This window comes from Meriones unguiculatus, chromosome 3 (assembly GCF_030254825.1).
Source record: "Meriones unguiculatus strain TT.TT164.6M chromosome 3, Bangor_MerUng_6.1, whole genome shotgun sequence".
NCBI lineage: Eukaryota > Metazoa > Chordata > Mammalia > Rodentia > Muridae > Meriones > Meriones unguiculatus.
The window spans coordinates 137,755,790-137,783,253 of record NC_083351.1 but is presented as its reverse complement, the minus strand read 5'-3'; the positions used below and the strand labels follow the sequence as shown (position 1 = coordinate 137,783,253).

At 43.2% G+C, this 27,464-nt stretch overlaps 1 protein-coding gene across 1 annotated transcript; it reads left to right on the top strand.

Annotated features, from left to right (window-relative positions):
• Window positions 1-322: 322 nt before the first annotated feature.
• On the top strand, window positions 323-27,464 carry Rab18 (RAB18, member RAS oncogene family). The gene is made up of 7 exons (XM_021654860.2): window positions 323-537; window positions 5,735-5,790; window positions 14,437-14,498; window positions 20,193-20,265; window positions 21,691-21,809; window positions 22,058-22,124; window positions 26,011-27,464. The coding sequence occupies exons 1-7, from the start codon at window positions 470-472 to the stop codon at window positions 26,184-26,186; spliced, it is 621 nt and encodes a 206-aa protein (XP_021510535.1). The 5' UTR covers window positions 323-469; the 3' UTR covers window positions 26,187-27,464.

Here is a 27,464-nt window from a genome sequence, read left to right as displayed (position 1 = left end):
TTGTCCCTGATGTAAGGAGGCAGTGGGGGTCAGCAAGGGGACAAGGAAGCTGCTGGGTCCTACTGTGCCGGTGTCTACGCCAGTTTACCGTACAGACGGCCCACCGCAAGGCCCGTCGGGAGCCTGCTGACGTAACGTCAATCGTCCGAGCACGTGGCCGGAAGTGGGCGGAGTGGCGGCTGGGCGTGGAAGGAGCTGGGTGCACCTGCCGCTGCGCAGCCCAAGAGCCACCCGGAAAAACGCCCGCGCTCCGGGGAGTGCGCAGACGCAGAACCGCCTCTGGGCGGAGCCCTGGAGTGCGCAGACGCAGAACCGCCTCTGGGCGGAGCCGGGCGCTTGCTCTGTTGCCTCCGCTGCACAGTGGGAGAGGAGGCCGTGGTCACGGAGGTGCGCATGCGCAGGCCGCCTTCGCCGACACCGGGGATCGCAGACGGGGCCCGGGGCTGGGTCGGAGTAGAGCGGGCGCAGGATGGACGAGGACGTGCTGACTACTCTGAAGATCCTCATCATCGGAGAGAGCGGGGTGGGCAAGTCCAGGTGAGGCTGTGCGCGGCGGGCCTTCGGCCTGGGGGCTGCGGGCTGCTGTCCCGGAACGGTCGCCGCGGCCCTGCTGGCTCCGCCCCGGCCGGGCGCGCCCGACTGAGGCCTCGCAGGCTGGGTTCCTCCCAGCTCGGCGGCCGGGCTCGGGCCTGCCCCGCCGAGGCGACCCGAGCCCAGCCGGCCGGTCACCCCTAGAGTCCGGCCGACCTGTCACTTCTACAGTCCAGCCGGCCTGTCACTCCTGGAGTCCGCTGGGCCTGTCACCCCTAAAGTCTAGCTTGTCTGTCAACCCTAGAATCCGGCCGGCCTGTCACCTCTGCAGGCCAGCAACTTTATCACATTGCGATTTCCACAGAACCGTCCTTCAGTTGATGTTCTACACAGAAACTTTTGTGGCTTCTTAGATCACATTCCTGGTCTTTTTCCGCGCTGCCTGTTGTTGCATCTTTTATTTGTTTGAGTGGTTGGCAGCGAAAGATCTGCTTGAAAATGTCTTTTTAAAGTACAGGGTACGTGAGTGATGGACCACCTTTAATTGAGATTGCTCTTGCTTTGGGAATCATACACACAGAAAGGAGAAACACTACATTGTCTTTTTGGCCTTGACTCAGTCTTTGGGGGAGGATAGCATTGACGGTGGAGTTGTGCATTGGGTCAGAGGTGGACCTAGGTAGGCGTTGCCAGAGGGCTGTGATCTCATCCAGGTCTGGGCAGAGTTCTTCAGGTGAAGTCAGCCTTGCCCTCCGATTATGAATAAATGTCATTTGAGTTTCTCTTGATCTTTAAACAGTAGTAAGTCCCAGGAAGCTTTTTAACAGTTTCATATTTGACTTTTCCTTGTGAGAGCTTTCAAATAACATACAAAGCACTTTATAAAGATGTAGATTTTTAGGTACTTAAAGGGTTTGCAAACTTACTGAATAAGCCCAATTATTTCTGAATTTTTAAAAGCGTGACAATCTATTTTCATAGTTAGTTTGCCTTTAATGTTTACTTTTTGTGTCCTGTAAGTGACATGCTTTTGCATACCAAGGAACAAACTAAAGGAACTTTCTATGAAAACAGAATGGCGTGTGTGAAAGTAACAAATAAAATCTTTGTGATGACTCTTTATACACATGTGAATGTTAAAACTTTTTAGTGTGCTTGGAACACCTTTATGATTTTCCTTTATCAGATTTGTTTTGCTGCCTTCTCCCTTTTGAAGTAGAGCGTGACTGAGGCTGGCCTGGAAGTTTTCATGCCGCTTAGCTGACCTCACGCTAAGAGTCCTCCTCGTCAGCCTCCAGAGCATCGAGAGTACAGGCATGTGTCACCATGCCTGCCTAGACCTTGTTTTTGAAATCAAGAAGAACAGGTTGTCAGCTCAACCTAGTATGCGGTTGGTTGAGACAGTGTATTGAAAGGGTGAAACTGAGGTATGTTGGAATTTTCTAGAAGGCAAATCAGGTACAGTTGACTACATAACTGGCGTTCCCCCTGTATTATTGGTGTAATTTTATTTAGTTTCTCGAGACAGGTTCTCGTTGCATAGTCTGGCTGGCCTGGGACTTGCCATATATGTATGCTTTGGCCTGGCATTCACAGTCCTCCTGTCTCAGCCTCTCAAGTGTTAGGATTACAGGCTTTATACCAGGCCTGGTTCTGATTACCCCTTTAAAGTGTGTTGAGTGGATCTCTCTCCTACTTACTCCCCTAGACAATTTATTTGAGTCAAATGCACTTTAAATTTTTTTCTTTTAGTATCTAATGATGAATTATGAATTGCTCACTGAAAAAAAAATTAACATTTTAGCCCACTTAAAACAATATTGGGCTAAATGTGTGGCACATGCCTTTAATCCCAGCATTTGGGAGGCAGAGGCAGGGAGATCTCTGAGTTCAAGGCCAGCTTGGTCTGTGGATCCAGTTCTAGGACAGCCAGGGCTACACAGAGGAACCCTGCCTCTAAAAACCAAACAACAACAAACCAGTACTGAACTTAGGGAGCTAGAATATTGGTCTGTGATATACTGTGGAAAACAGCCTTGACCACTGACCTTTGTGGATATGACAAGAATAAAAGACTCTAACAGAAACCTCTGCCTTTTAAGGCAGATAATACAGAAACATTTGTCACAGACTTTATCTTGAAGGGTTGTTCTAACTGGTAGAGGTTTGTGTTTCTTTACGGAGTTAGATCACTGCAGAGGGCAGTGGGTCATTGAGTTGTAAGCACAGGATAACCTTCATCTGAACAAGTGGATTTTTTTTTTAAGTTTATCTTAGGGTATCAGAAAGTTCCAGTAGGCATGAGGTGAGGATTGTGAAGGAAGCGTGCTCTGTTTGTAACCTGTGTTTGATAACTGAACAGTGTGGTCTAATTCTCCATCGGAGAGCCTGGCTGGAATAGAAACCCCTCAAATAGGGTTAAATGTAAAGTTCAAGGCTATGATTCTATGGCTTCACTTGGTGAAGTCAGAGTGTAGCAAAATATATCAAGTACTGGAATAAAACACAGAAATCTATTATGTAAAATGCTATCCATTCCACATTTCTTTTCCTTCCATTTTTAAGTGGATTTTATTTTTACAAAGTGAGAAATATAGATGAGCTATAATTACAGTATTTCTTTATTGATTTTTAAATACTTATTTTATTTTTATTTATGTGTCTGTGAGTGCAGGTCCCCTCAGAGGCCAGAAGAGGGTATCTGTTCCCCTGGAGCTGGAGTTACCAGGGTAGTGACGTCCCGGATGTGGGTGTTGGGAATGGTGTGGGTGCTCTGTAAGAACAGCAAATGCTCTTAACCACTGAGCCATCTCTTCAGTCCTCTTGTCCCCCTTTTACTTTTGAATGTTTTAGACAATCTTAGCTCAGGCTGACCTAGAACTCACTGTGTAACTCAGGCTGGGCTCAAACTTGGAACAATTCTTTGTTTTGTTTTTGTTTTTGCTTCAGCCTTCCAAGTCTGACATTTCAGGCATCCCCCCCCAAAAAAAATCTGACTTTTTCTCAGTTTATAGTAAATTTAATATTGTCTGTGTGGTATACTTTTCCATCTGTTGTTCTACATGAAGAATATTTTTCTCTTTTAACTTTGAAAATAGGAATGTTTTATGTAAATATACTGTGTAAGAACAGTGAATTCTTAGTCATTTGGGAGGGAGGTTGTAGATTTCTTTCATAATCTAATAGAGAAATAGATTGTGCTTATACAGATGCCTACATAGAGTTTAGAATACATTTGGGGCTGCTGCTATACCTTTCTTTGGCTATATTCACAGTTTTCATTAAAGTGTTGATTGCTTCACACCAATTTTCTGTCTTTGCTGACAAAATACCTTTAGTGACAAGATCTTTTGTAAGGACCAGTAAGTACAGAAGAAACATTTCTGGACCAGTGTCTAACATATTGTTCATTTAAAATCCTCAGTACCGTTCTAATTGCCTGCAGTTTTTATGGTATTGCTATGGCTACTATTACACAAGATCACGTTAGCGCTCTCTCTCTCTCGTGTGTGTGTGTGTGTGTGTGTGTGTGTGTGTATGTGAGAGAGAGAGAAGTTTCTCTGTGTAGCCCTGGCTATCCTAGATTCACTGTGTAGATCAGGCTAGCCTGTAGACACCTGCCTACCTGTGTCTCCCGAGAGCTGGAAATAAAGATGTGCACCATCACACCTAGCTAGCCTGCATTTTTGTGGCAGTTTTCTGTGATGATCTAAGTATTGAGGTATTTCTTTTCTGTTCTTAAATTCTAGGTAGTTGGGTGCATTGGGATAAGGTATTTTGTATAAGTAGCTATTAAGTTTGTTACCTATTTATATATATATATATTTTTTTTAAGACAGGGTTTCTCTGTGTAGCCTAGACTGCCCTGGAGCAAGCTCTGTAGACCAGGCTGGCTTCAAACTCAGAGATCCACCTGCCTCTACCTTCAAGTGCTGGGATTAAAGGTATGCCAACCATGCCCAGCAATATTTTTTTTAAAATATTTTTTAACATATTCTGCTCATGCTTTTTCCTCCCCTGTCTTCTCCCAGATCCTCCCTACCTCCCCATCTGTCCAATCCAACTCAGTGCTTTCTTTCTCTCTTTAGTAACAGGCCAATAAACACAGATTAAAAAAAAAAAAACATAAGAAATATATGTACACACACACACACATACACACACACTACAAGCACAAAATCAGAAACCCTAAAATATAAGCAAAAGACCAGTAAAATGAAAAATATCCAAAAGAAGCAATCTGGGACCAAATCTCCCCAAATGCCATTGAGTTCATTTAGTGTTGGCCGTCCACTGCGGCCTAGCCTTAAGTGTGGTACATATAGCCAGTGTCACTTACCTTACGCTGGAAGTGAATAAAAAGTTATGTCCAGATGTGAAGTAGAAATTGCAGAATTCTGACTGTATTGTTCCTGTTTTGTAGGAGGTAAAACAGCAGAACCAGGAAGAAGAGTTAGTGCATTTGGCACCTAGCAGGAAGCTGCTGTGTTCTGTGCTCACCTCCCTAGGGGCTGTTCCTGGGCTCCCTCACAGGCAAGCTGGTGGACTGTGCTGCAGGAGGCCATCAGCTGTGTGAATGGGGGGTTAGTGAAAGCCTCACTTAGGGAGTGTATGCTTCAAAAGCCTGGAGTAAGTCCTCACTGCGGGACAGTGAGGAGAGCAGGGCTGGAGCTGCAGACCTGTGGACTTTCTAGTCAGCTGAGTTCCCTTTTCTCCGTTCTTTGCTACTTTGTTTACCACCGCTTCCCAGGCTAGTTCTTCCTCAGTGTGTGGCAGTTATCTCCTTGGTAATTTGCCTCCAGTTGGCTGAGGTGAACTTTCAAACTGTAGAGCAGTCCTTTCATACTCTCCCTTGGTAATCCAGTGGTGACTGGTTTCTGGGCCTTCCCCAGCCTGGCCACCCTCATCTTTCTCCCTGTTGTTTGGTCCACACCTTGCTGTCTTATTCTTTGTTACAGTGTGCTGTGCTTTTATACCTCTCTTTTTATTTAACGCAGAGTGAAATAGTGATTTTTTTTTTCCCATGAGACGATTCAGCATTGGAAGCTGCAGTGTTATTTTCTCAGAAGAGTGTGCCAACACAGATTTCAGCAACAGGCAGACAGCTGACTCTTCAGGCGCTGTGTAGGAGAGCCTTGGACATATATAAGGTATGATTAGAAAGAAGAAGTTACGGTCCTAACTGTCTTTAACTCTCTTTTAGCCTGCTCCTGAGGTTCACAGATGACACCTTTGATCCAGAACTTGCAGCAACAATAGGTGAGCTGGTGGAAATGCCACATTTTTATTCCTTTGGGCTCTGTGTCTTCACCTGCCCCTCTTCTCAGTACCTTGTTCTGTCTGTGGAGATGTTGTCTGTAACACTCAGCATTGGTGCCCATACAGCCTTGTGTCTTGTCACTTCGCTAGCACGACTAATGTGAGGGTTTGCACACACATCTCATTGCTGTACTGCGGGTGGTTTCATTTATTTATTTTTATTTTGCAGCAGGTAGTAGAGATTGGAATATTTACTGAGTGCCAGCCACTATCATTATAGTGACGAGTGATACACACTTGGCCTTTGTTACCAGCCACTATCATTATAGTGACGAGTGATACAGACTTGACCTCTGTTACCAGGGACCCAGCAGCAGAGTCTCTTAACATCATACTTTGAACATTTGCTACAGTATTTAGTGTGCACATTTAGCTTATGTACTTAAAGACAGTTATTAACCTTAGGAGCAATGACTCAAATTGTGTGCCTTTCACATGTGTGTGTAGATAGATGCTGGGTGGGCAAGAAGTTGACCCTGGGTCCTCTCCTCCAGCACCCTCCGCCTTACTCTTTGGGTTAGGGCTTCTCTCTGAACCTGGAACTCTGATCTTGCTGGACTGACTGGCCATCAAGTCCTCGGATCCTCTCTATCTTCCCAAAGCTCAGGTAGCAGACGCAAGCCACCGTGCCCAGCTTTTCCATGGTGCTCAAGATGTCTTCATACTTAGGCAGCAAGCGTGTTACTAGATGAATCCTTTCCCCAGAGCCCCCAAACCATTTTAGCAATAAAAGTTAGAGTGTCTGAAGGTGACTTGGCATCTAGACTATTAAAGAGTCTTAATGTCATTATTAGTGAAAGCAGGAAGTTCCTTTTAACTGGCTGTGGTTTTATTGTGGAATAATTTCAGGTTTAGAGGGAAAACAGGGAAGTCTATATAGTCTACTCACATTCTCTAAATGTTAATATTTATCACTTTTGCTTTATTATTTTTTGTGTATGAGCAGATTCGTATATGTGTGTACTAGTGAAAGTCAGACTTTAACCCTCATTCCTCAGGCACTTGATTTTTAAGACATAGTCTCTCCGTCCCCATGAACTTGTCAAAGAGCCTAGGCTAGTTGACCAGCGAGCATCTCCGCTTTAGTTAGGGTTTCTGTTGCTGTGATGAAATGCCATGACCAAATACAACCTGGGGAGGAGAGGGTTTGTTTGCTTATACTTCTTTATCATAGTCATGATCTGGCAAAGTTGGAGCAGGAACTCAAATAGAGCAAGAATTTGGAGGCAGGAGCTGACTCGGAGGCCAAGGAGGGGTGCTGCTTGCTGGCGTGTTTCTCCTGCATGCTCAGCCTGCTTTCTTCTACACCCCAGTGTCACCTACCCAGGGATAGCGCTGTTCTCAGTGAGCTCTCTCACACCAACCATTAATCAAGAAAACACCCCACAGGCCAGCCTGGCTCAGGTATCTTCTCAGTGAAGGTTCCCACTTCCCGAACAACTCTAACATGTCAAGTTGACGTAAAACTAGTCAGCACAACCTTCCAAATGCTAGGATGGCAGGTGTGTGCTGCCATGCCTGGCTTTTCTTACCCGTTTTTTGGGGATGGATCAGGTCCTGATGTTTGTGGAGCAGGATCTTTACTGAGTTAACCCGTCCCCCTACCCTGCTTCTTCATTCTTATGCTGCATTGCCATCTGAGTATTTTAAATGAATTGCTTAAGAATACGTTGCAGGCTCGTCTTTACTATCTAAGCGTTTTAATGTATGTTTCCTCGATAAAGGAGCTAAAATTGTGGTTTGTTGACAGATTTCATCAGCTGCCTAGGAATACCCTATTCAGTAAAAGGAAAGTTAGGCCTAAATTCTGACTCGAGTCGAGCAAATTTGGTTATCTCTAGTTCTTTACTCTTCGCCCCCTTTAGGCAGGCTCTGCCTTGCTGTGGGATTCAGATTGCTGTGGGACTCAGCCTCTAGCCCAGGCGGACTTCACACTGCTGGCATCCTCTTGCCCCAGCCTCCCAGTTGTTGGGATGTAAGCTTGAGCTGCCGTGGCCGCATCAGTCTCTTAATCTTAACACTTCTCCCGCTGGTCTTTGGTTGTCTGTCCATGTTGCAGTTTTGAACTGTCCAGGCCAGTGCTGTGTAGACTGTGCCTCATTTTACTTATCTCGTGTTTAAGGTAGAGTCTAGTTATGTGCGTTGTTGTTGTTTGTTTGTTGGAAGAAATTCCACAGACAGGCTTCTTAGAGTGTTATAGCAAGAGGTATGTGGTGTGTGTTCTGGTGCTGGTGGTGGCTTTAGTCACACAAGGTGCTGGCTTCTCACCTGTGGTGTTTTTATTTTTCCCTTTGTAGCTCTCCTGCAGAAAGATACTTTTGAGATTGTGTTTATGTGTTTCTTCTCAGGATTTTGTGCTCTTGTTTTTACCTGCAATGGATAGGAGAACATTCTGTCTGTGGTTCTGTCACCCCAGCTGTGGTTGTCAAGCAGCGTTTCAAATGCTCTGCTGCTACCTATATTTAATACTTAAATTTCTGTAAGGAAGCACTCACCTTTCTTTGTTTCTATCAATACAGACTCAAAATGCTTCTAAAATTTTAATTGACTCTCTCAAGCATTACTTAGCATCTTTGCGTCACAAGTGTTACAGATTTATTCCTGTGTGTGCCGTAAGAAAGAGGACCATTTCAAATACTAGCAAGTCTAACTCCATTTTGTTCTGGTTTTGATGTACTTGCTTATTTCAAACTTTGTGGTAAAACTTACTTGTTCCAAGCATGGGTTTTTCTGCTCAATAACACTGAGGCATAGTTGAGTAGCAGCTGACAAGGGCAAACTTGACTGAAGTGGAATTTTTCCTGAAGAAGTAACTTGTGCATCATATGAAAGTGTCATTTTAAACTGAAGTGTCATAAGGACACAGAGAAGGTAGTCATCGTGAACTGTCTATATTATTAAAAAAACTCTTTGTCTTTTACTAAAACAAACACTAAAACACTTGCACGCTGATGAAAATATCTATAATTTGTTCCCCTAATAGGCTCTGAGATTTTGAAAATCTTTACATGTGGGCATTAGATTACTTTTTGATTTCAGTTATAACCATCACTCATGTGGGTTTCACAGATAAAAACAACTAGTTGTTAAAGGAATCGTAAAAAGTAGTGTTTTATACAAAGTCAGTATTTTGCCTCATAGTAGACTAGTTATGAACAGACATCCTGTGTTTCCATAGAACAGCTACAGATTAAAATGTCTATCAAGAAACTGGGAAGATAATTGTTACATGGAGAGTTTCACAGGGGTGCTGTAAGTTATGTTGGCATTTCCTTTTATTCCATGGTACTTAGCAAAAATGACAGAGGGAAATACTAAAGCTCAGCCCCAGTGTCCCACTAATTCAGACAGCTAAACACTTGAAGCCACACGGCAGGTGACTCAGTACCTGAGTAGAATCAAGCTGCTACAGATGGGAGGACAGAGAGGATGCCACCCAAGGAATTCAGAGCCAGAACAAAAGACTTCCCAAGACAATGCTCCGCAAGCTCCAAAAGCCAAACCTTTTGTTTGTGAACACGGAAGCTGAGGCGTCACGCTAACAAGCTGTGTCTGCAGGGAGTGTCTCCCGCCTAAAGATGCCCTCAGCTCTTCAGGCACAGTGGCTGCTGAGAAGTGACAAGCCTAGCTCCCTCTCAGACTGTGGCCGTTTGGGTAGGTGTGGTGGTGGGCTGGTAACTGCTGATGCTGTGCACAGTAAGCTCTTGTCTGTGCCATGGATTTGTATGTGCAAAGTAGTTGAGTTTTTGTTTGTTAATTTTTTAACTTGTTGAGTTGTTTTCTTTCTTTCCTTTTAAATTTATTTTTATTTTATGAGTATAGGTGTTTTGTCTGTTCACCATTTGTGCATAGTGCTGGTGGAGGTCAGAAGGACCTTCAGTCCTCTGGACCCGGAGTTTCCAACAGTTGTTGGTTGACATGAGGATGCCAAGAAAGAACCCAGCTCTCTTCAGAGAACAAGTGCTCTGAACCATGGAGCCATCTCTCCACCCTGTATTGTTTTCTTATTGGGACTTGAGAGCTCTTTCTATATTTGGCATGGAATTTTTTTTGTCTGTGTTGTGGGTTTTATTTTTTTGTAGGTATTTTCAGTTCACTTTTTTACTCATCATTTTTCTAATAGTACATTTCTAAGTGTGCAAGTTTATTACTGCAATGAAATTCAGTTTATCAACTTTTACATTTATATGTAATTATTTCAGTATTGTTTTTGCCTAGCAGAAGGCCACGAGTTTCTTTTCATATATGCATATATGTATACATATATGTGTGTGTGTATATATATATATATATATATATCTTAAGATCATCAAAAGGTTACATCTCAGAATGTTTTGCGATTTTTGTTGTATAGATCTCTCCCTTCCCCCTCCCCCCATCTATCTATCTATCTATCTATCTATCTATCTATCTATCTTTTTTTTTTGCTGTGATAAAATACCCTGACAAAAGTCTCTTAGGGAAAAAAGCTGTATTTTGGCTTATGACTCTATAGGGATACAGTTCATAGTGGTGGGAAGACATGGCAGTAGGAACAGGAAAGGGTGGGGGAGAGAGAGAGAAGGAGACAGAGAGAGGAGACACAGAGACAGATTACCAGCTCACATTTCATCGGCACCCAGGAAGACAGAATAGGCAGTGGTGAGCTACCGCCAGTGCTGTCCTTCCTGCAGCAGGGCTCTACCTCCGAAAGGTTCCGTCACCCACTAGACGGTTGCGCCAGCTGGAGTCCCTTCCCAGCAGTGGTGCACCTCCTAAAGGTTCTGGAAGCTTCCAGATAATACACCAGCTATGTTGCAAGTGTTTAAATAAGTGATGCTCTGGGGCGTTCTCATTCACAGCACAAGATCTCTCAGAGCTCTCTGGGTCAGCCATCTTACTTGGCTGTTTTGTGGTGACAGGGCTCAGGGTTCGCATTTATGTTGTGATGGAGCATGTAGGACACAAACCATTTTACCATTTACACATATATTCACTTACCATTCACTGTTATAACACTGTTAATTTCCGGAGTGTTTACATAACTCTTCACTACATCTTCCCTGCAACTCTTGGTGACCTTTAGTCTACTTTCTGTCTTTGTGAAGTTTGCCTATCTGGCTGCTTTGTGCAAGTGGAATTGTGTAGCATTTGTCTTACTATATCTGGTTTATTTCACTTAGCGAATGCTTGCAAGGCTAGTCCATGTTTGGCACATGCCAGTACCCGATTCTGTTCTTACGTTCCAGCATTGTGTCAGTGACTGTGTGCGCCATGTTTTGTTGATCAGGTGGTCCACTGCTGAAGACTTGAGTTGCTTCTACATTGTGGCAGCTGTTGATGACACCACTGCTGCCTTTATGCATAAGCAGCTGTTCTTTTAATATTGGCGGACATGCTGATCTCCTTTCATAGCAGCAGCTGTGTACAGTTCTTGTTTCTTTACGTCTTTGTCTATACTTACTACTTTCCGTTTTTACAAATACATGAAATAGTCATGGAAATAGGTATGAAGTTCTAGCTCATTGTGGTTTTGAATAATTGTTCTCCTAATGGCCAGAGGAAGCTGAGAATGTCTTTAATATGCTTATTAGCCATTTATGTTCTTTATAGAAAAGTCTGTTTCTATTGTACTGAGTTTTGAGTTAAATATTTTTGTTGTTTTCTTGTAGAGGTTCTAAGACATGTGCTGGCTTTTTATTTCTTACCAGATAACATGATTTGCAAATGCTTTCTCCTACTGTGAGGATTGTCTTTTACATTTTGGGAATATCCTTTGATGATATTCTTTTGTGGAATTACTTTAAACAGTTGTGTGTATTTTTGCAGATATCAGGGCTTTCCACAATTATATTTAACAAATATATTTGCATATATTATATATCCAAATCTCCAATTTGATACCTTTTTCTATATTCTTTCTAAGGGGCTCTTGCAATAATGTTTTACACTTTGTATAATGAAAGCGATAAAAGTGGGTGTCCTCATGGTTTTATCTTTGGAGAAAAATGCTCAGTATTTTCCCATTGAGTAAGTTAGTAGCTGTGAATTTGCTGTTTTGTTTGGATCTAAGAATGCCCCTGAAAGTCATGTGGGTAAGACATGGTTTCAGCTGATGAGCTTTGGGGGGTATGTAGATGAAAAGGATTCTGACCCATTCAGTGGATCTGTGTACTGATAGAGTCACGCTTTGGTATGTTAGAGGGGCGACAGGAACTTGCCAAAGCAGGGAAGAGGTCACCAGTAGAGTGTAGCTCGCCTTCCGCTGCTCGCCTGCCTCAGCCCTTTGCTCTCTGATTGTCGTGAGTGAGCTGAGGAGCTTGTTCCACTCCATGCTCCCTGGCAGGATGTTCTGCCTCTACAGTGGCTGACACCTGTGAAGCTAAGTAACCACTGACCCCCAGAACTGTGAGCCAGATGAAGCACTGACCCCCAGAACTGTGAGCCAGATGAAGCGGGTTTTTCCCCTTTTAGTTGTTATTGCAGGTATTTTATCATAGCAACAGGAATCTACAAACACAAACATCTTTATCATTTTGAGGAAATTTTCTTCTCTTCCTCGTTTGTTCAGTCTTTTATCATGAAAGTGTCTTGACTTTTGTTCAGTGCCTTTTCTGCCAATTAAAATGGTCATGGGTTCCCCCCCCTTCATTTTACTAATGTATTATTTATATTCAGCCCTTTGCACTCTGTAAGTAAACTTGATAAATGATGGATTGAGTAACTATTAGTTTTTTCATTTGTTCGGATTTTCTTTTTCTTTGAGTCGATTTTAGCAAATTGTGTTTCTAGGAATTTGTTTATTTATCTACATTATCCTGTTTGCTGTCCATTTTTTATTCAATTGTCTTTTCCTTCTGTAAAATTAGCAGCAGCAGTTGATCATCACTGATGCAGAAGTGAGAAATCCAAAGGGCTCAGAAGTCTATAGCTCAACAGCACTGAGTTGTTAGTGGCGTTGCCCTGCATAGTCCCATGCCCAGGAGTCCCACAGCTGCAGACACTTCTGTCTTTCAGATGAGGGTTGCCCAGCCTGTGTCACTCACACCCTTCGTACTGTTTGTTGTCCTTGCTGCTAGTCTGGTTTTATTAAGGCTTGTTGGTCTTTTTTTAAGATCAAGGGCGGCTTTATCAGCTTTATTAGAGTTTAAAAGAAAACTCCCAGGGCAAGCAGTGAAGCTCAGCAGCCTCTTTGAGGAAAGTAGTCAGAAGAGCTTGCCATGTCAGTCACTGGTGGCAGGCAGCCACGTGGGAGGGAGGATACTTCAGGAAAAGAGTAAGGCAGCCCCAGTGATAGGGTAGGCCAAGTTTGTTTAGGAAAGCAAGGAACAAGACAGGAGTCCACCCACAGAGGGCCTCTGAAAGACTTACCCAGCAGGGCATTAAAGTAGATGCTGAGACTCATGGCCAAACTTTGGGCAGAGTGCAGGGAATCTTATGAAAGAAGGGGGAGATAGAAAGACCTGGAGGGGACAGGAGCTCCACATGGAGATCAACAGAACCAAAAAATCTGGGCATAGGAGTATTTTCTGAGACTGATACTTCAATCAAGGACCATTCATGGAGATGGCCTAGAACCCCTGCTCAGATGTAGCCCATGGCAGCTGAGTGCCCAAGAGGGTTCCTTAGTAATGGGACAAGGAATGTCTCTGACATGAACTCAGTGGCTGGCTCTCTGATCACCTCCCCCTGATGAGGGAGCAGCCTTACCAGGCCACAGAGAAAGACAGTGCAGCCAGTCCTGATGAGACCTGATAGGCTAGGGTCAGATGGAAGGGGAGGAGGACCTCCCCTATCAGTGGACTTGGGGAGGGGCATGGGAGTAGATGAGGGAGGGAGAGTGAGATTGGGAGGAGAGGAGGGAGGGAGGGAGCTACAGGGGGGATACAAAGTAAATAAAAATTGTAATAAATAAAAAAATTAAAAGAAGAAATAAAAAGAGATAGAAGAAAAGGAGAGGTTATACCTTACTGGTAATTCAGAAAACTGGGCCAAGTTACAGAACTTCCATAACCCTGACTGCTATAATGGAGGCAGGAATTCTGGGAGAGAGAAGCACATTATCTTATTAAAGGAATAATTCCTCTGCTTATCTTTTCAGTGGCTTAAGGCGACTCTGCCTTTCCAGGAGTGGTCCTTGGTCCCTTGGTCAGGACACAGCCAGCTAAAGTATTATAATATTAGGTCTCCACCCAGACCAGGGTTTCCATTGCCTTGGCCATAGGTGCTTTCCCTAAATGGGTTTTTACTGCCAAACTACCATTCTCACTCCCTTAAGAGGTAACTAAAATTATTTAAGGAGCAGATCAGTTGTAGGAAGGACCTCTTTAGGATTGGGAAGCTGGCCAGGTTTCCAGTTCCAAGCATGATTTTCCTCCTTTTCAGAAGCACAGGTAGGTGTCTTGAATCCTGAAGCTCTTCTTCCCATTTACACCATCAATCTTTATTGATTGTGAGCTGTCCTTATTGATACCTTTAGCTTTCATGTCTAGAACTTTCAGAATTTAGCATTTGATAAAGTATTTTGCCTTTTTTCTGGTTTTCTTTATAATGGAATTTAAAAATCATATTTTACTGATGACTTACCAAAATTCTTATTTCTTCAAGGTGTTGACTTTAAAGTGAAAACTATTTCAGTGGATGGAAATAAGGCTAAACTTGCAATATGGGTAAGAATTTTTAAAATGTACTTTTTAAAATTTCTTTTTATTTCATTTATGTGTGTGTCAGTATGCCATGTTACACAGGAGTTACAGGAGTTGTGGTTGCTAGCTGTGGTTGTTGGGAGCCCAACTCAGGTCCTCTGGAGAAGCTGAGGCTTTGTTAGGGGGTCATTGCTGTGAAGAGACACCATGATCACACAGAAAGGAAACGTGTAATTAGGACTGGCTTACAGTTTCAGAGGTTTAGTCCATTGTCATCATGGCAGGAAGCACGGTGCTGGAGAAGGAGCTGAGAGTTGTACATCTGGATTGGCAGGCAGCAGGAAGAGAGCGTGACACTGGGCATGGCTTGACCTGAATCCTCAAAGCCCACCCCCAGTGACACACTTCCTCCACCAAGGCCACACCTCCTAGTGCCACTCCTTATGAGCCTGTAGGGGTCATTTAAGCCACCACGAGCTGCTTAGTGCTGTTATCAGCTGAGCCATCTTTCAGCCCACTAGCATGTATTTGTTTGTTTTAAATTTAATTTTAATTTTATGTGTATGGGTGTTTTGCCTACATGTATGTCTGTGTACCATGTATGTGCCTGGTGCCAGGAGGCTAGAAGAAGGTGTTAGATCCCCAGAACTGTAGTTATGGACAGTTGTGAGGTTCATTCTCTCCAGCTAGAACTTTGATTTTGTTTAGTGTTGTAGAGGTGAGTGGACAATTTGTATTAAATGACCTTTCTTGGGAGATCTGATACTCCTGACAGGATATACAACGATGATAACTGCATCTTATAACTGTAATTGGGCAAGGCTTTTAAAAAGTTTTTGAAATGTATAATACCTTTAGAATATTTCAAAATAGAACAGAGTGTTAACATTTCCTGTAGGGTACCAGGAAGGTTGTTGTCAATGGGCCAGTTGTGTGTAAGAGAGAACTGCTGTCTCAGTTGACGGGAACAGACTGAGCAGCAGGTGTTTCATCTTCCTGAGGTTTTCTGAAATGTTAGCCTACTGCCCCTCCCCCAAGTGTATTTAATGTCAATAAGAACAGTAATGTCGAACAGAAAACATTCTGGAAAGTGTTGCTTTGACATCATAAAGTATTTTGAATAGTTGACACATCCTGGCTTCTGTATTAAGCCGTGCCTTTGCATGTGTTCATAGTTTGTTCGCTAGCTCCCCTCTGCCCTTTTACTTCTGCTTTGTGAGGCGAACACTGGGGTAGGCTCTGACCCTTAGCTGCAGGGAGATTGTTCTCTCCTGGAGGGTGTTTTTATTTTGTTCCGCATTTGCTTTCTACTTTGTGCTTCACTAAAAGGCTAATGATATTGTTGAAGACGCAGCATTGCCATGGGCTTATCCTTATTTTTAACACTGGTTTTCCTGTGACCAGAATATAGTACTGATCCATTCTGAAGTGATGATTAATACAGTAGGAAATCAGTGGAGAAAAAGGTTATCTTTAATTCCTGTGTTCTTACTAAGAAGCATATTTTAAAATGCCAAGGCTTGATTATACATATGCTCATGTGCCATTTTGCACATGGAAGGAAGGAGCCTCTTGTGTTTTCAAGTGTTTGTTTTTTCCCTACCATTTGCAGGTGAACACATTTCTGTGTTAGTAGATGTGCAGGGACAGCAGTCTGGCTGCCCGTCTAGTGCGCATTCTGTGCTCTATTCTAATTTACCGGTCCTCAGCCCAAGGCATTTGACTTGATGCCAGTTGCTCACAAAGTGCCTCCACAAGCACCCTGTTTTCCGCATGTCTGTGTGCACGTCTAGTTACGTTAGGGACGGGAGGCAGCAGGCGTGGTGGCTGAGAGCGCAGCCCCGGCACCGGTCACTCCCACTGTTCCTATTTCCATATTCACCCTTCCGCCCCCTCAATTGGTGTTAAGCATTGTCATCTTTTTTATTTATGTCTTTCTAAAACTTTATTTCTATTTGAGGTTTTGCTGATATTGATCATACTTGGAAATGAATTTATGAATTCTATTCATAGTCCGTTTTGTATTAACATTTGTTGTTTCCATGCTTTAACATTGTTATTGTAACCATTTTCCGACATGGAAACACTGGTGGATACCGCCATGCTGCTGCTTCTGTATCTTTATAATGTTAGCAGTCACCTCAGACAGATGAATTCTCAAGCTTCCTAGCAATGAAGGGATTTTTATGACTTGTTTATTTTTGAAGCTTACACAGTTTATTGTCTATTCTGTTTACTCTGAACTGGATTCTCAGTATAATAAAGCACTCTTCCAGTTGAAAAAAATAAGATCTTTTACATAATAAAAATGTTTGCGCTTTGCTTGTTATATTCGTTGCTCTGTCATTTAGCTCTAAAATGCTGCTTAAGGAAAACATGCTCCTGTTGTGATGCATGTGTGCGGCCCTCACTCTCTGACCCTGTAGGGTCTCTCCAGCTGGCCTCACCATGAGCGCTGGTGAGGATAAGGTGGAATGGGAAGGATGCTTGTGGGTACTCTTGCCGTATCAAAGCTTTTTAATATTTATTTGCCCAGGTCATTGGTTTTCTTATAGCGTGTGAGTAGCATAGCTGGGGGAGGGGCTTCCAGACGGTGTAGGAATATCTGAGCTCATAGTTTCCTCTACTTGTGCTGCAGTGTGTGTGGGAGGACAGTGAGTGAGTGCCTCTTGTTGGTAGCCCTGCCCCCATTGCCTGCAAAGTGCACATTCACTGTGATCATGTGGCCTCTGGAGCGTCTTTCCCTTTCTGCACACTTGCCTCACTTGGACACTCTGAAGTCTCTTATTTAGCCTTTCTAGGGCTTTCTCAGCCCTTGGGTTTAATCTGTATCTGTCTTTAGTAATCTCTAATTTCCTTCTCATTAGAAAATAAAACTATAGCATACAAAAGGATCGGCCTCTTTAGTCTGAACAAGTATGTCACTGTACGCAATACTTATTTCTGGTTTTGAAGACAAACATAAGCAAAAGTTTTATGTCTGAGTATTTAGTACACAGATATTATAAATTCTGGTCTAATGCGTTGATGCAAAATTTTGGATTTTACTCTCAATAATTATACGAAAACATTTGTAAAAATGAATTTTAAAATGCCAAGGTTTTAACATCTGGTCATGGTTAAATTTTTACATACAAATTGTCAAAATTACATGATGTATGTGTGTGTATGAGACTGAATGAGTGAGGACACACAGTACCACACACAGCATGCTTGTAGGTCAGGAACAGCGTCTGTTTTCTCCTACTCTCGTGGGATCCTGTGCTTAAGCAGGCAGCTTTTACCTGCTGAACCATCTTAGCCCGAAGGCAGGTTTTGAAGTTCTCAGAGTTTATGCTAGATTGCCCTGTACTAAGTCTAGAAATTAATCTATTAAAGTTTTCTGTTCCACCGCTGCTCTTGTGAAACATTTTCAATTGTGAAATAGTTTTGCTCTCAGTAGCGTTTTCTTTCATTCTCCCTTCTCTTTCAAAACAAAGACAAAAACAACAAGAAAGAAAGAAACCATAACCTGGAGCATGTAAATGCTTCTATGATGGAGTTCTGAGACTCCAGTACTGTAGATACTGAATGCTGCTAATTAATTGTTTTCTTTGTATGTAAGGAAATTGCTAAAATATGTTTCTCACGATAACTTTTTTACAGTATATTTTTTATTTTGTGTGTATGGGTGGTTGCCTTCGTGTATTTCTGTGTACTGTGTGCATATTTGATGTTCCTGGAGGCCATAAAAGGGCATTGGATTCCCCTGCAACTGGAGTCATAGACTGTTGTGATTGATGATATGGGTGTTGGGAACAGAGCCCTGATCTTCTGCAAGAGTGGCAAGTGTTCTTAACTGCTGAGCCAACTCTCTAGCCTGTTACATTTTACTGAAATGGATTGTCTTAAATAGATGCAGATTTAAGTCTGTGACCACACGAGAATATGTGTTTCATGGCTTTCATTGAAGTAGGTTGTATGTGTGATTAAAGATCTTAAGTCGAACACAGCAAAAAAAAAAAAAAAAAAAGAAATATATATATATATATATTTGTTTGCATTCTGTATGGGTGGATTGAAACCAGTTGCATTCTGTTATAGAGGCAGAATTAGACACTTAACTTGTATCATGGTTTCCAGTTGACTTCTTTTACAGATTTGAGTCTTGACCGCTATCGTAGCTGTGTCCTGATTGTTAAAGTTGCCTCTATCATCATCAGTCGAAGTCCGCCTTAGATGATGATAATTTTGCTTGATGAAGTTTTAAAACATAAGCCTTATGCAGATCGAGTGAGTTAAGGGAGACCAGGGGTTTTGCAAGAAACTCTGAAGTCTGAGGACTTGGAAGAGAGAAATTGGGTTTCCCCTACAAGTTTCTGTTCAGAAAGTTTAACTGTGTTACGTTTTCATCTGAACAAATGTGGCAGAGCTAGGGGTAGTGTTCTTGCTGCTGTGAATCTGGGAGCAGGGAATTTATGTCTAAAAGAGAATGGCTTATGTTCAAAGCTCTTTATGCTGGGAGTGATTTTTCTCTTAAGTCCCCTGTGAGACTATGCATTTCCTCAAATACTCTCTGTTTCACAGCACTCTTTCTTAGGCCAAACAGAGAAATTCCATATTGCTCGTATCTCGTTGCTTTTTGAAAATTCCTCGCCAGTCTCACAGGCTTCTCAGAGGTCACGGACACTGTTCTGTCAAAGGAGCTTGTGCTTGCTGCATAGCTTCTGCACAGCGATCCTGGCCGCTGAGATGAGGACTGGTGTGGGCCTTTGCTCTCCAGCTCTCCTCCCGTCGGTGGCCAGGCAGTCATCAGTGGATACTCAGTCCTCCTTAAACTGGGGAGTGCAGTGATACGGAGATGAATGTGCCCAGCTGTTTGTAAAACTTCACTAAGAAGACCTTTCATAATAATGCAGGTTCTAATAGGCTGACGCTGCAGCCCTGAAAGATCCTGACACCTTGACACAGAAGCAAAGGGTGCTGGGAAGAAGACCAGGAAGGACAATGGCCTGGAAGGAGATGAAATTAGTGACTCCCCTCTTCTCCCTTCCTCCTTCTCTTCTTTCTTCCTTTTTCCCTTTTTCTTCCTTGCCCTGCTGTAATGTTTTGTTTTATATATTTTACAAAGAGAAAACAGCATTTTTTAAAGGATAACTTTAAAATCTCTCCTAGGAAATTAGATGTTCCTGTGTTTCTTCTTAAACCAGCGTCCCTCAGCCTCACTTCTTCGGCAGAGGGATCAAGGAAGGCTGCTGTTCATTTGTTTTATTCTTCTCTTGTATATCCTTACCACTGTCTTTCCTCCCTCCACTCCTCAAGTGCACCCCCACACCTCCATTTCCCTCCCAAATAAGTGATCCTTTGCTTCTTCACCAGAACAACCTAGGAAGACTTCATTCCTGTCCTTAACTAGATTGGTTTTATCAGAATCTTCAGGGATATAACATAGATGTTCCCGGATCATTGCACAGTTGAAGTTAAGAATCCTATGACTTTCAAAGAAATGTGTTTCATGTGTGATAAAAATGTTAAGACTGTAATGGCAGAAAACCTTCACTTGTATGTTTTTACAGATGAATCAGTAATATAATGTAACACTTACTATTAAACACACATTGTACTTAAGTTTTGAGTGTTTTTAGTAGTTATTTGACTTGTTTAAATAGGTTCAATAGCATTTGCAGACATGCTGTTTATACTTTGCTTTACTTAGTACTAATTGGTTGTCTTTCTCAGGATACGGCCGGTCAAGAGAGGTTCAGAACCCTAACTCCCAGCTATTACAGAGGTGCGCAGGGAGTTATACTAGGTAAGGACCTTACTGTCTGCATGCTTAGAATAATGTCCATTGGGGTTTCTAATCTAGGGCTACTTTTTTATGTGTGTGAGTTCATATATATATATGTACTTTTAAGTTGTAGAGACTTTTCTTGATATATCCAACATTAAGCTTAACTTTTTTCAACTCTTTGTGTGGAAATTTACAAAGGAGAAGACTATTATCTTTTGTTTTAAATCCCATGTTGATGAGGATATAAATTGAAAATTGATCCACATCTGTCCTAAAGCATGACCCAAACTTGTTTTCACTTGTCAGTAAATTAACACTTGCTTCAATAAACAGAGTGTAATAAACAGAGTGTATTACTAAGTAGAACCTATTTTTATCAAAAAGTTGCACTCACCACCATTAAGGATTCGTAATAAAAAAAATTTTGATTTTCAAAGTTCCTAGTCTTCCTCCATTTGACTGTGCTAGTTTTTAAGAATAGCAACGGTTTGAATACCAAGCTCTTTCTGATGCATCATGACACAAGGCAGAAGAAACAACAGAGGGGGCCAGACAGGATCGCTCTCACTCTAGTTCTGTTGTAGTTAGGACCTCTGTTGCTGGGAGGAAACACCATGACCAAAAGCAAGTCGGGGAGGAAATGGTTTATTTGGCTTACTCTCCACATCATAGTCCATCATTGAAAGGAGTCAGGGCAGGAACCTGGAGGGCCACCAGCCCAGGGATGACACCACCCATAATAGGCTGAGCCCTCCCCCATCAATCACTATTTAAGAAAATGCCTTATGGGCTGGAGAAACGGCTCAGAGTTTAAGAGCACTGGGTACTCTTCCAAAGGTCCTGAGTCCAATTCCCAGCAACCACCTGGTAGCTCACAACTTTTTAAAATGAGATCTGGCGCCTTCTTCTGGCCTGCAGGCACAACATTGTGTGCAATGTAAATAAATAAATCTTAAAAAAAAAAAAAATGCCTTCCAGGCTTGCCTGCAGCCTGATCTTATGGAGGCATTTTCTTAATTGAGGTTCCCTCCTTTCAGGTCATTGTAGCTTGTGTTTCATTGACATAAAACTAGCCAGCACAACAACTACACATACATTTAAAAGTTGCAAATTCTGATTGTTGCTATTAAAACATAAGAGTAATAAATGTTTGAAGTCATGTAATATTTGGTATCTTATTAAGATTCAGATTACGATATTTTGTGCTTGGAGAGACCTCTCCGTGTTGAGTGCAGTTTTGTTGTAACTGATTGTCATTTGCCACACAAGGTATCATTTCCTTTCTGTCGCTGTGTGTGTTGATTAAATTTGTTTTAAGCAGTAAAGGATTAACAAAAACCAGACTTGCTTATACAGTAATGGTAGCTTTCAGTGAACATCAGAAATAAGTCATTGCTCTTATTTTGTGTGACTTTTAAAGTAGTGGCTCTGCTTTTATTTCAGTTTATGATGTCACAAGAAGAGACACCTTTGTTAAACTGGATAATTGGTTAAACGAATTGGAAACATACTGTACAAGAAATGACATAGTAAACATGCTAGTTGGAAATAAAATTGATAAGGTAAAAAACCAGATACTTGACATTTGCATAGCTCTTTTGTGGGATGGGAGAGGAGGAGAAATGAGATTTGAACCCAGCACTTCCTGCATGTTAAATACATGTGGAGCTACATCCCAACCTTTTAATTTTTGTCTTGCCAACTTGCCCAAGCTGGTTCCCAAATTTAAATTTTCTCGGTTGGGAATGCAGTCATGCCCCACCACTCATGAAAATGACAGCTTTTGAAAGTCACTGCTTTTGTCTTTTAGGAAAATCGTGAAGTTGATAGAAATGAAGGCCTGAAATTTGCACGCAAGCATTCTATGTTGTTTATAGGTAAGTGTGTAAGCGAATCTTTCTAATCTTACGGAAGAATTTTTGAATAGTGGTTTTGTTGAACTATTTCCTTGAGGAACCACAAAATACAGCAGTTTATTGCCATCTCATCGTTATAAAATCTGAGTGTAGAACGAGGTCCCTTTTCTATTGTCCCCACTATACACAGGGCATCAACTCCGCCTAGGAGTTGGTACTGACAAGAATGCTTCATCCCAGGCCCCGCTCCAGGTTTTGAATTAGAACCTGAATTTTAGTGGTATCTTTGTATAGTTTCTATGCATATTAATATTTGAGGCACAAGGTTGGCAAACCAAAACATGGATCACTCCCCCCTGTATGAAATACAGGCATGCTCATGAATTTACTCACTACCTTTGGCTGCTTTTGTACTACGTGAATGTTTGGTAGTTCCTATTAAGCCATATGACTCATAAGCCAAAAATATTTAAGTCTCTGGCCCTTTGAAGAAGTTTCTCAACCCCCTCTCTACAAGAGTGGCCAAGCCATACCTGAATCACTTGTGAACTTTTTTCTGCTGTCATGGGACTAAAAGTTCCCTAAAGGCCCAAACTCAGGCTGGAGAGGTGGCTGAATACCTAAGAGTACTTATCACTCTTGCTCAAGACCCAGGTTTGATAACCCAGCACCTCTGTAGATGATTCACAGGTCCAGGGAGATCCTTTGGTTTCTGCAGGCACCAGTGCTCAAGTTTGCATGTATGAAAACACATTGTCTCTCTCTCTCAACACACACACACACACACACACACACACACACACACACACACACACACACACACAGAGTCTTGTTGGCACCTGGCATCAAAGGCCTCCAGCACAGGCCGCCCTCCTACGGCTGCTGTAGTGGAGCAGGCCTCCTGTGCCTGCCATGCAGTGTGACTGTTTAAAGGGCCGGCAGACCCAGCTGCAAAGGTCCAGAACGCTCTTAAAGTGACTCTGTGCTGTCCAGTGTGGTCAGGAACTAACTCATGTTCACAAATGTCCCCTGGTAAGACTCCTAAAATCAGCCAGACTCTGACAGTTTTGAGCAACTAATGCCAGTCTTGGGAGGTAGCTCAGCCGATGAAGTTCTTGTCCCATGAGCACGAGGCTCTGAATCCATCCCCAGGCCCCAGGTGAGTGCCAGGCCTGGTGAGCGCTTGTAATCCCAGCTCTGGGGAAGCTCTGGAGACTGCAGGAGTCTCTGGGATTGCTGACCAGCCATCTTGCCAAACCAGTGGACTCCAGGCTCTGTGAGGGATCTTAGGTGGAGGGTGATATAAAAAGACCCTGACATCAGCCTCCAGTCTCCACAGGCTCACGCCTGCACGCCATGTACACACACACACACAGTATTGTTGAGAAAAGTTACCCAGGCTGGTTCAGATGTGGTGGCTAGTTTAGGCATTTCTGACGTGTTGTCCTGCTCTTCAGACACTGGGAAGCTGAAGGTGGGCTTGAGACGTTGCCCATGGAGAGAGGGGCAGCACGGTGTCAGTGGCTGTGTGCTGCTGTTCTGAGCAGAGTTGGAAGCTTCCTTTAATGTTGAGTGGCTGCAGGTCCCATATTCCATGTGTTACCTTTCCTGCTTTTCCTGAACATGGAGGATAGAACACTGACTAGACAGAACATTGACCAGACAGACACGTGCTCTGCCTGTCTGGAGCTTGCAGTGTAGGAAGCAGGTCTAGCAGGTAAGCAGTGTCATGAAGGCAAGAAAGGAGCGCAGACTGACCGGCACGGTACCATACAGGGAACGCTGTTGGCACAGTGTGCTGCTGAGCAGAAAGGTCAGTGCACACGTGTCAACACTGTGGGGTCAGCATAGTGTTTAAGAGCAGGAAGGAAGCTCGTAGTTGATGCGTGGGAAGCGTGGTCTGTGAGGTGAGAGTGGGAAGCTGGTTCGTCTCTTGCTGTGACTGGAACAAAGCTGCTGTTCTCCCTACCAGGGAGTGGGCCACAGAGAGTTGATGGCTCTGGGAAAAACTTGACTGTCAGACAGGCTATGTGGGAAACTTGTGTGAGGAGGCCAGTGAGAGAGAACAGTTCAAGACAGCTCCAGGTTTTTAGCTTGGCCAAGTAGGAGGTAGGCTGTGCCCCATTACTTGGAGCAGAGGGCTGAGGTGAAACAGAGGTGGCGTGGGTTAGTGGGAAGCAGAGTGAGACACGGTTCAGCTGTCCAGTAGGGATGCTGGTTGTTTCAACGGCATTTAAGAAGCTGTGACTGGCTCAGTTGTTTTAAGAATGACCTCTAGGATACTCCAAGGAGGCCAGCAGGAAGCCATGAGTGACATGACACTGACACAGGAGAATTCCTGGGAATGTCGACTGTGCTGGGCGTCACAGGAGCAAGAGGGACATGGTTAGTACTACCAAATGACAGGACATCAGGGAGGTTAGTGTGTTCAGCTTGGCTAGAACCAGTGCTCACGGTTGTGACGATTGTGCTAGCGGAGCTGGGGAGCAGAAGCCAGCTTACATTGCCTGCCCTCCACACAGCACACCTTCTCAGTGTCACTGTGGCCAGTCTTGGTCTGCAAACATGAAGAACAAGGTTTTAGTATAGCGTGTTGTTGTAAGTGTTTAATTTTGCTATTAGTTAGTATGGGTAGCTTAGTCTTGTGCCTAGTTTAAGAGCCAAAGTATATCATAGGAATGTACATACAGTAGATGTAGGAATGCCATCAGACATGTGCCCCTGGGATGGGATTTGACTGCTCCAGTTGAGGAGAGCTTGTGAAGGGAGACAGTGGGAGCAGCGCGTTCAAGTAACCCTCTGAAGTGATTGCCACTGGGTGGCTCCATGAAAGGTATGTGGACTCAAGGACAAATCCATCTTATTAAGAAGATGGAAAGTTTCAGCAGACATTTGGATTGATGACAGTGTTAGAAAAGAGAGTGCATGAACCTTGAGTAAAAATGTGCAGGAGTGGGCTCTGGGGGCTGCAGAAGGTGTTTCGGCCCGCAGGGGGGCAGCTCACCGTCCCACGGGAACGGGACAAGTAGGCAGCGGGTCCACTCAACAGTGCATGAGCAGAGAATCCTTGCCAAATTGCTTCTGTGGCCCTGCTCCCAAACATCGTCTTTACTCCAGATCAGGGACTGAAGGTTTAGCTCAGGGCTAGAGTACACACATGCCTGTCAGGCACAGAGCCCCAGACTCCATCCTCAGCAGTACAGACTGAGAGGCCAGAGCATCGGCTGAGATAGCGGGAAAGAAGGAATACGAGCAGTCTCTGTAGAGAGTAAGGCAGACAGCCGAGTGCTTGGCTTGGGAGGCGTGTGAGCACACAGGGAACAGGCCAGTGTGCTCGCCTGTCCGCGTTTCCTCTAGCTGTGTCACTCCTCAGCTGCACGTTCAGAAGAATCACTTATGTTGGAATATGGGCTTGCTTATTTTATAATAGGAATGCCATCTGTTTGGGGGCTCATTTGAAGAACTGAGAACGTAAGGAAAAAAACTGAAGACACAGTAGAGCCTTTTAAGGTGCAATCACATCACAGCCCTTAGGGTGAAGCTGATACACTGGTGGGAAGAGTTTAGGTCGCTCTGTGCGGGGAGGGGAGGAAATTTGTTAATTCTAAACCCCTAGCAAGAAATTGCTACATGACACGGTGGCACACACCTATAATCCCAGCACTCGGGGAGGGCGAGGCAGGCAGTTCTCTGAGTTCGAGGCCAGCCTGGTCTACAAAGTGAGTCCAGGACAGCCAAGGCTACACAGGGAAACCCTGTCTTGGGAAAAAAAGAAAAAAGAAAAAGAAATTGCTGGTTAGATTGTCAGCATCTTGTAGGCTTCTATTTATGCCATAATAATTCTCTAGAAACACATGAAACTGTGTCCAACAAAAAATACACTGTGGTCCTTTTCCTTGACTTTCAGAGGCAAGTGCAAAAACTTGTGATGGTGTTCAGTGTGCTTTTGAGGAGCTTGTTGAAAAGATCATTCAGACACCTGGACTGTGGGAAAGTGAAAACCAGAACAAAGGAGTCAAGCTGGCACACAGGGAAGAGAGCCACGGAGGAGGAGCCTGCGGTGGTTATTGCTCTGTGCTATAAACTCTGGGAAGTCCGTCTCTTGCATATTTGATCAGATAGTGACATCTTTCTGTATATAAACTCTTAACTGCTATTAGGGACCTTGCAGTTTGCACATAATTGTTTTTATCATGGCAGTGAGTATTTGCAAGAACTCCCCTCACCGGCTTTCCCAGGTGAAATGTTATGGTAAGCATGCACAGTTTGCAGTCTATAGTTTGTTTTTTTTTAATGTAACGTAAAATAGGTGTACCTTCATGAGTACATTTGGTTTTATGATTTACATTTATCATGTCATTTTTAAAAACATCCGTCTAGTCTGTGTTGCTGCAAGTCTGCTTTTTTTCTCCCTTTTGCTTAATTACTGAATTACTTGGTATGTAGAGCCGGGACGGTGGGGAGGTGTAGAGGTATCATCAGCCTACCCAGGTTCCCGTGAGGAGTGACAAAGCACTATGCACAGCTCTTCTCGCGTGTTGAAGATGCTTAGTACTAAGTCAAATTCTCAGTCCAGTATAGAGCCCAGGGCAATTCACAATTAAATCCCTATGTTCTGATGATGCTTCCAAAATAGTATTGATAAGTTAAAGCAGTTTGGTATTTTAATTTCCTCCAGTCTTCGCTCGGTCACCTGGAGCTTTAACCCTGTGTGCACACATTGGTTCCTGATCCTTGGTGTGATAGTTACATGGCATCTGGCAGGGTACCAGTAAGACTGGCCCTCACGTGGGTCTCAGAAGGCCGTGAGCAGTACATTCTAACTCCTGTAGTACTTCCACTTTAAAAACCAACAGCTTTCTTCACAAGTGTTGGCAGTGTTAGTCCAGGTGCTCAGGTGTAGTTTGTTGTGTAATGACTGTCTGTATCTTACGGCTTCCATAAATGGCTAGTTGCTATTCAAAAACCTATTTCTGTGTTTTGAAGGTGGGGGAGAAAAACACTAAATGATAATTTGAAAAAGGCAAATTGCTTCCAGATTCTGACTGCTGGGGAAATGCTATTGCAATGAGATCTTTGATAATTGACTGTAACAAATAGCGAGTAGCTTATTAAAAACCAACCTGTACAGAATAATAAACCTTTTCCACAATATTCAGTTTTCTAACTCCTTGTTATGGTATATTGTATGTTTTTTCACTCATACATTATTTAATTCTTTTGACCCCTGCTATTTATGCTCCATAAGTGAAATGCACTTAGGTTGCTCACTGTTAAACCCTCATGAAGATACTAATTTTTGCAGTTTATTCTCTATGTACTACAATGGTAAATGATAAACATTTTTGTGTACCTTTGCAA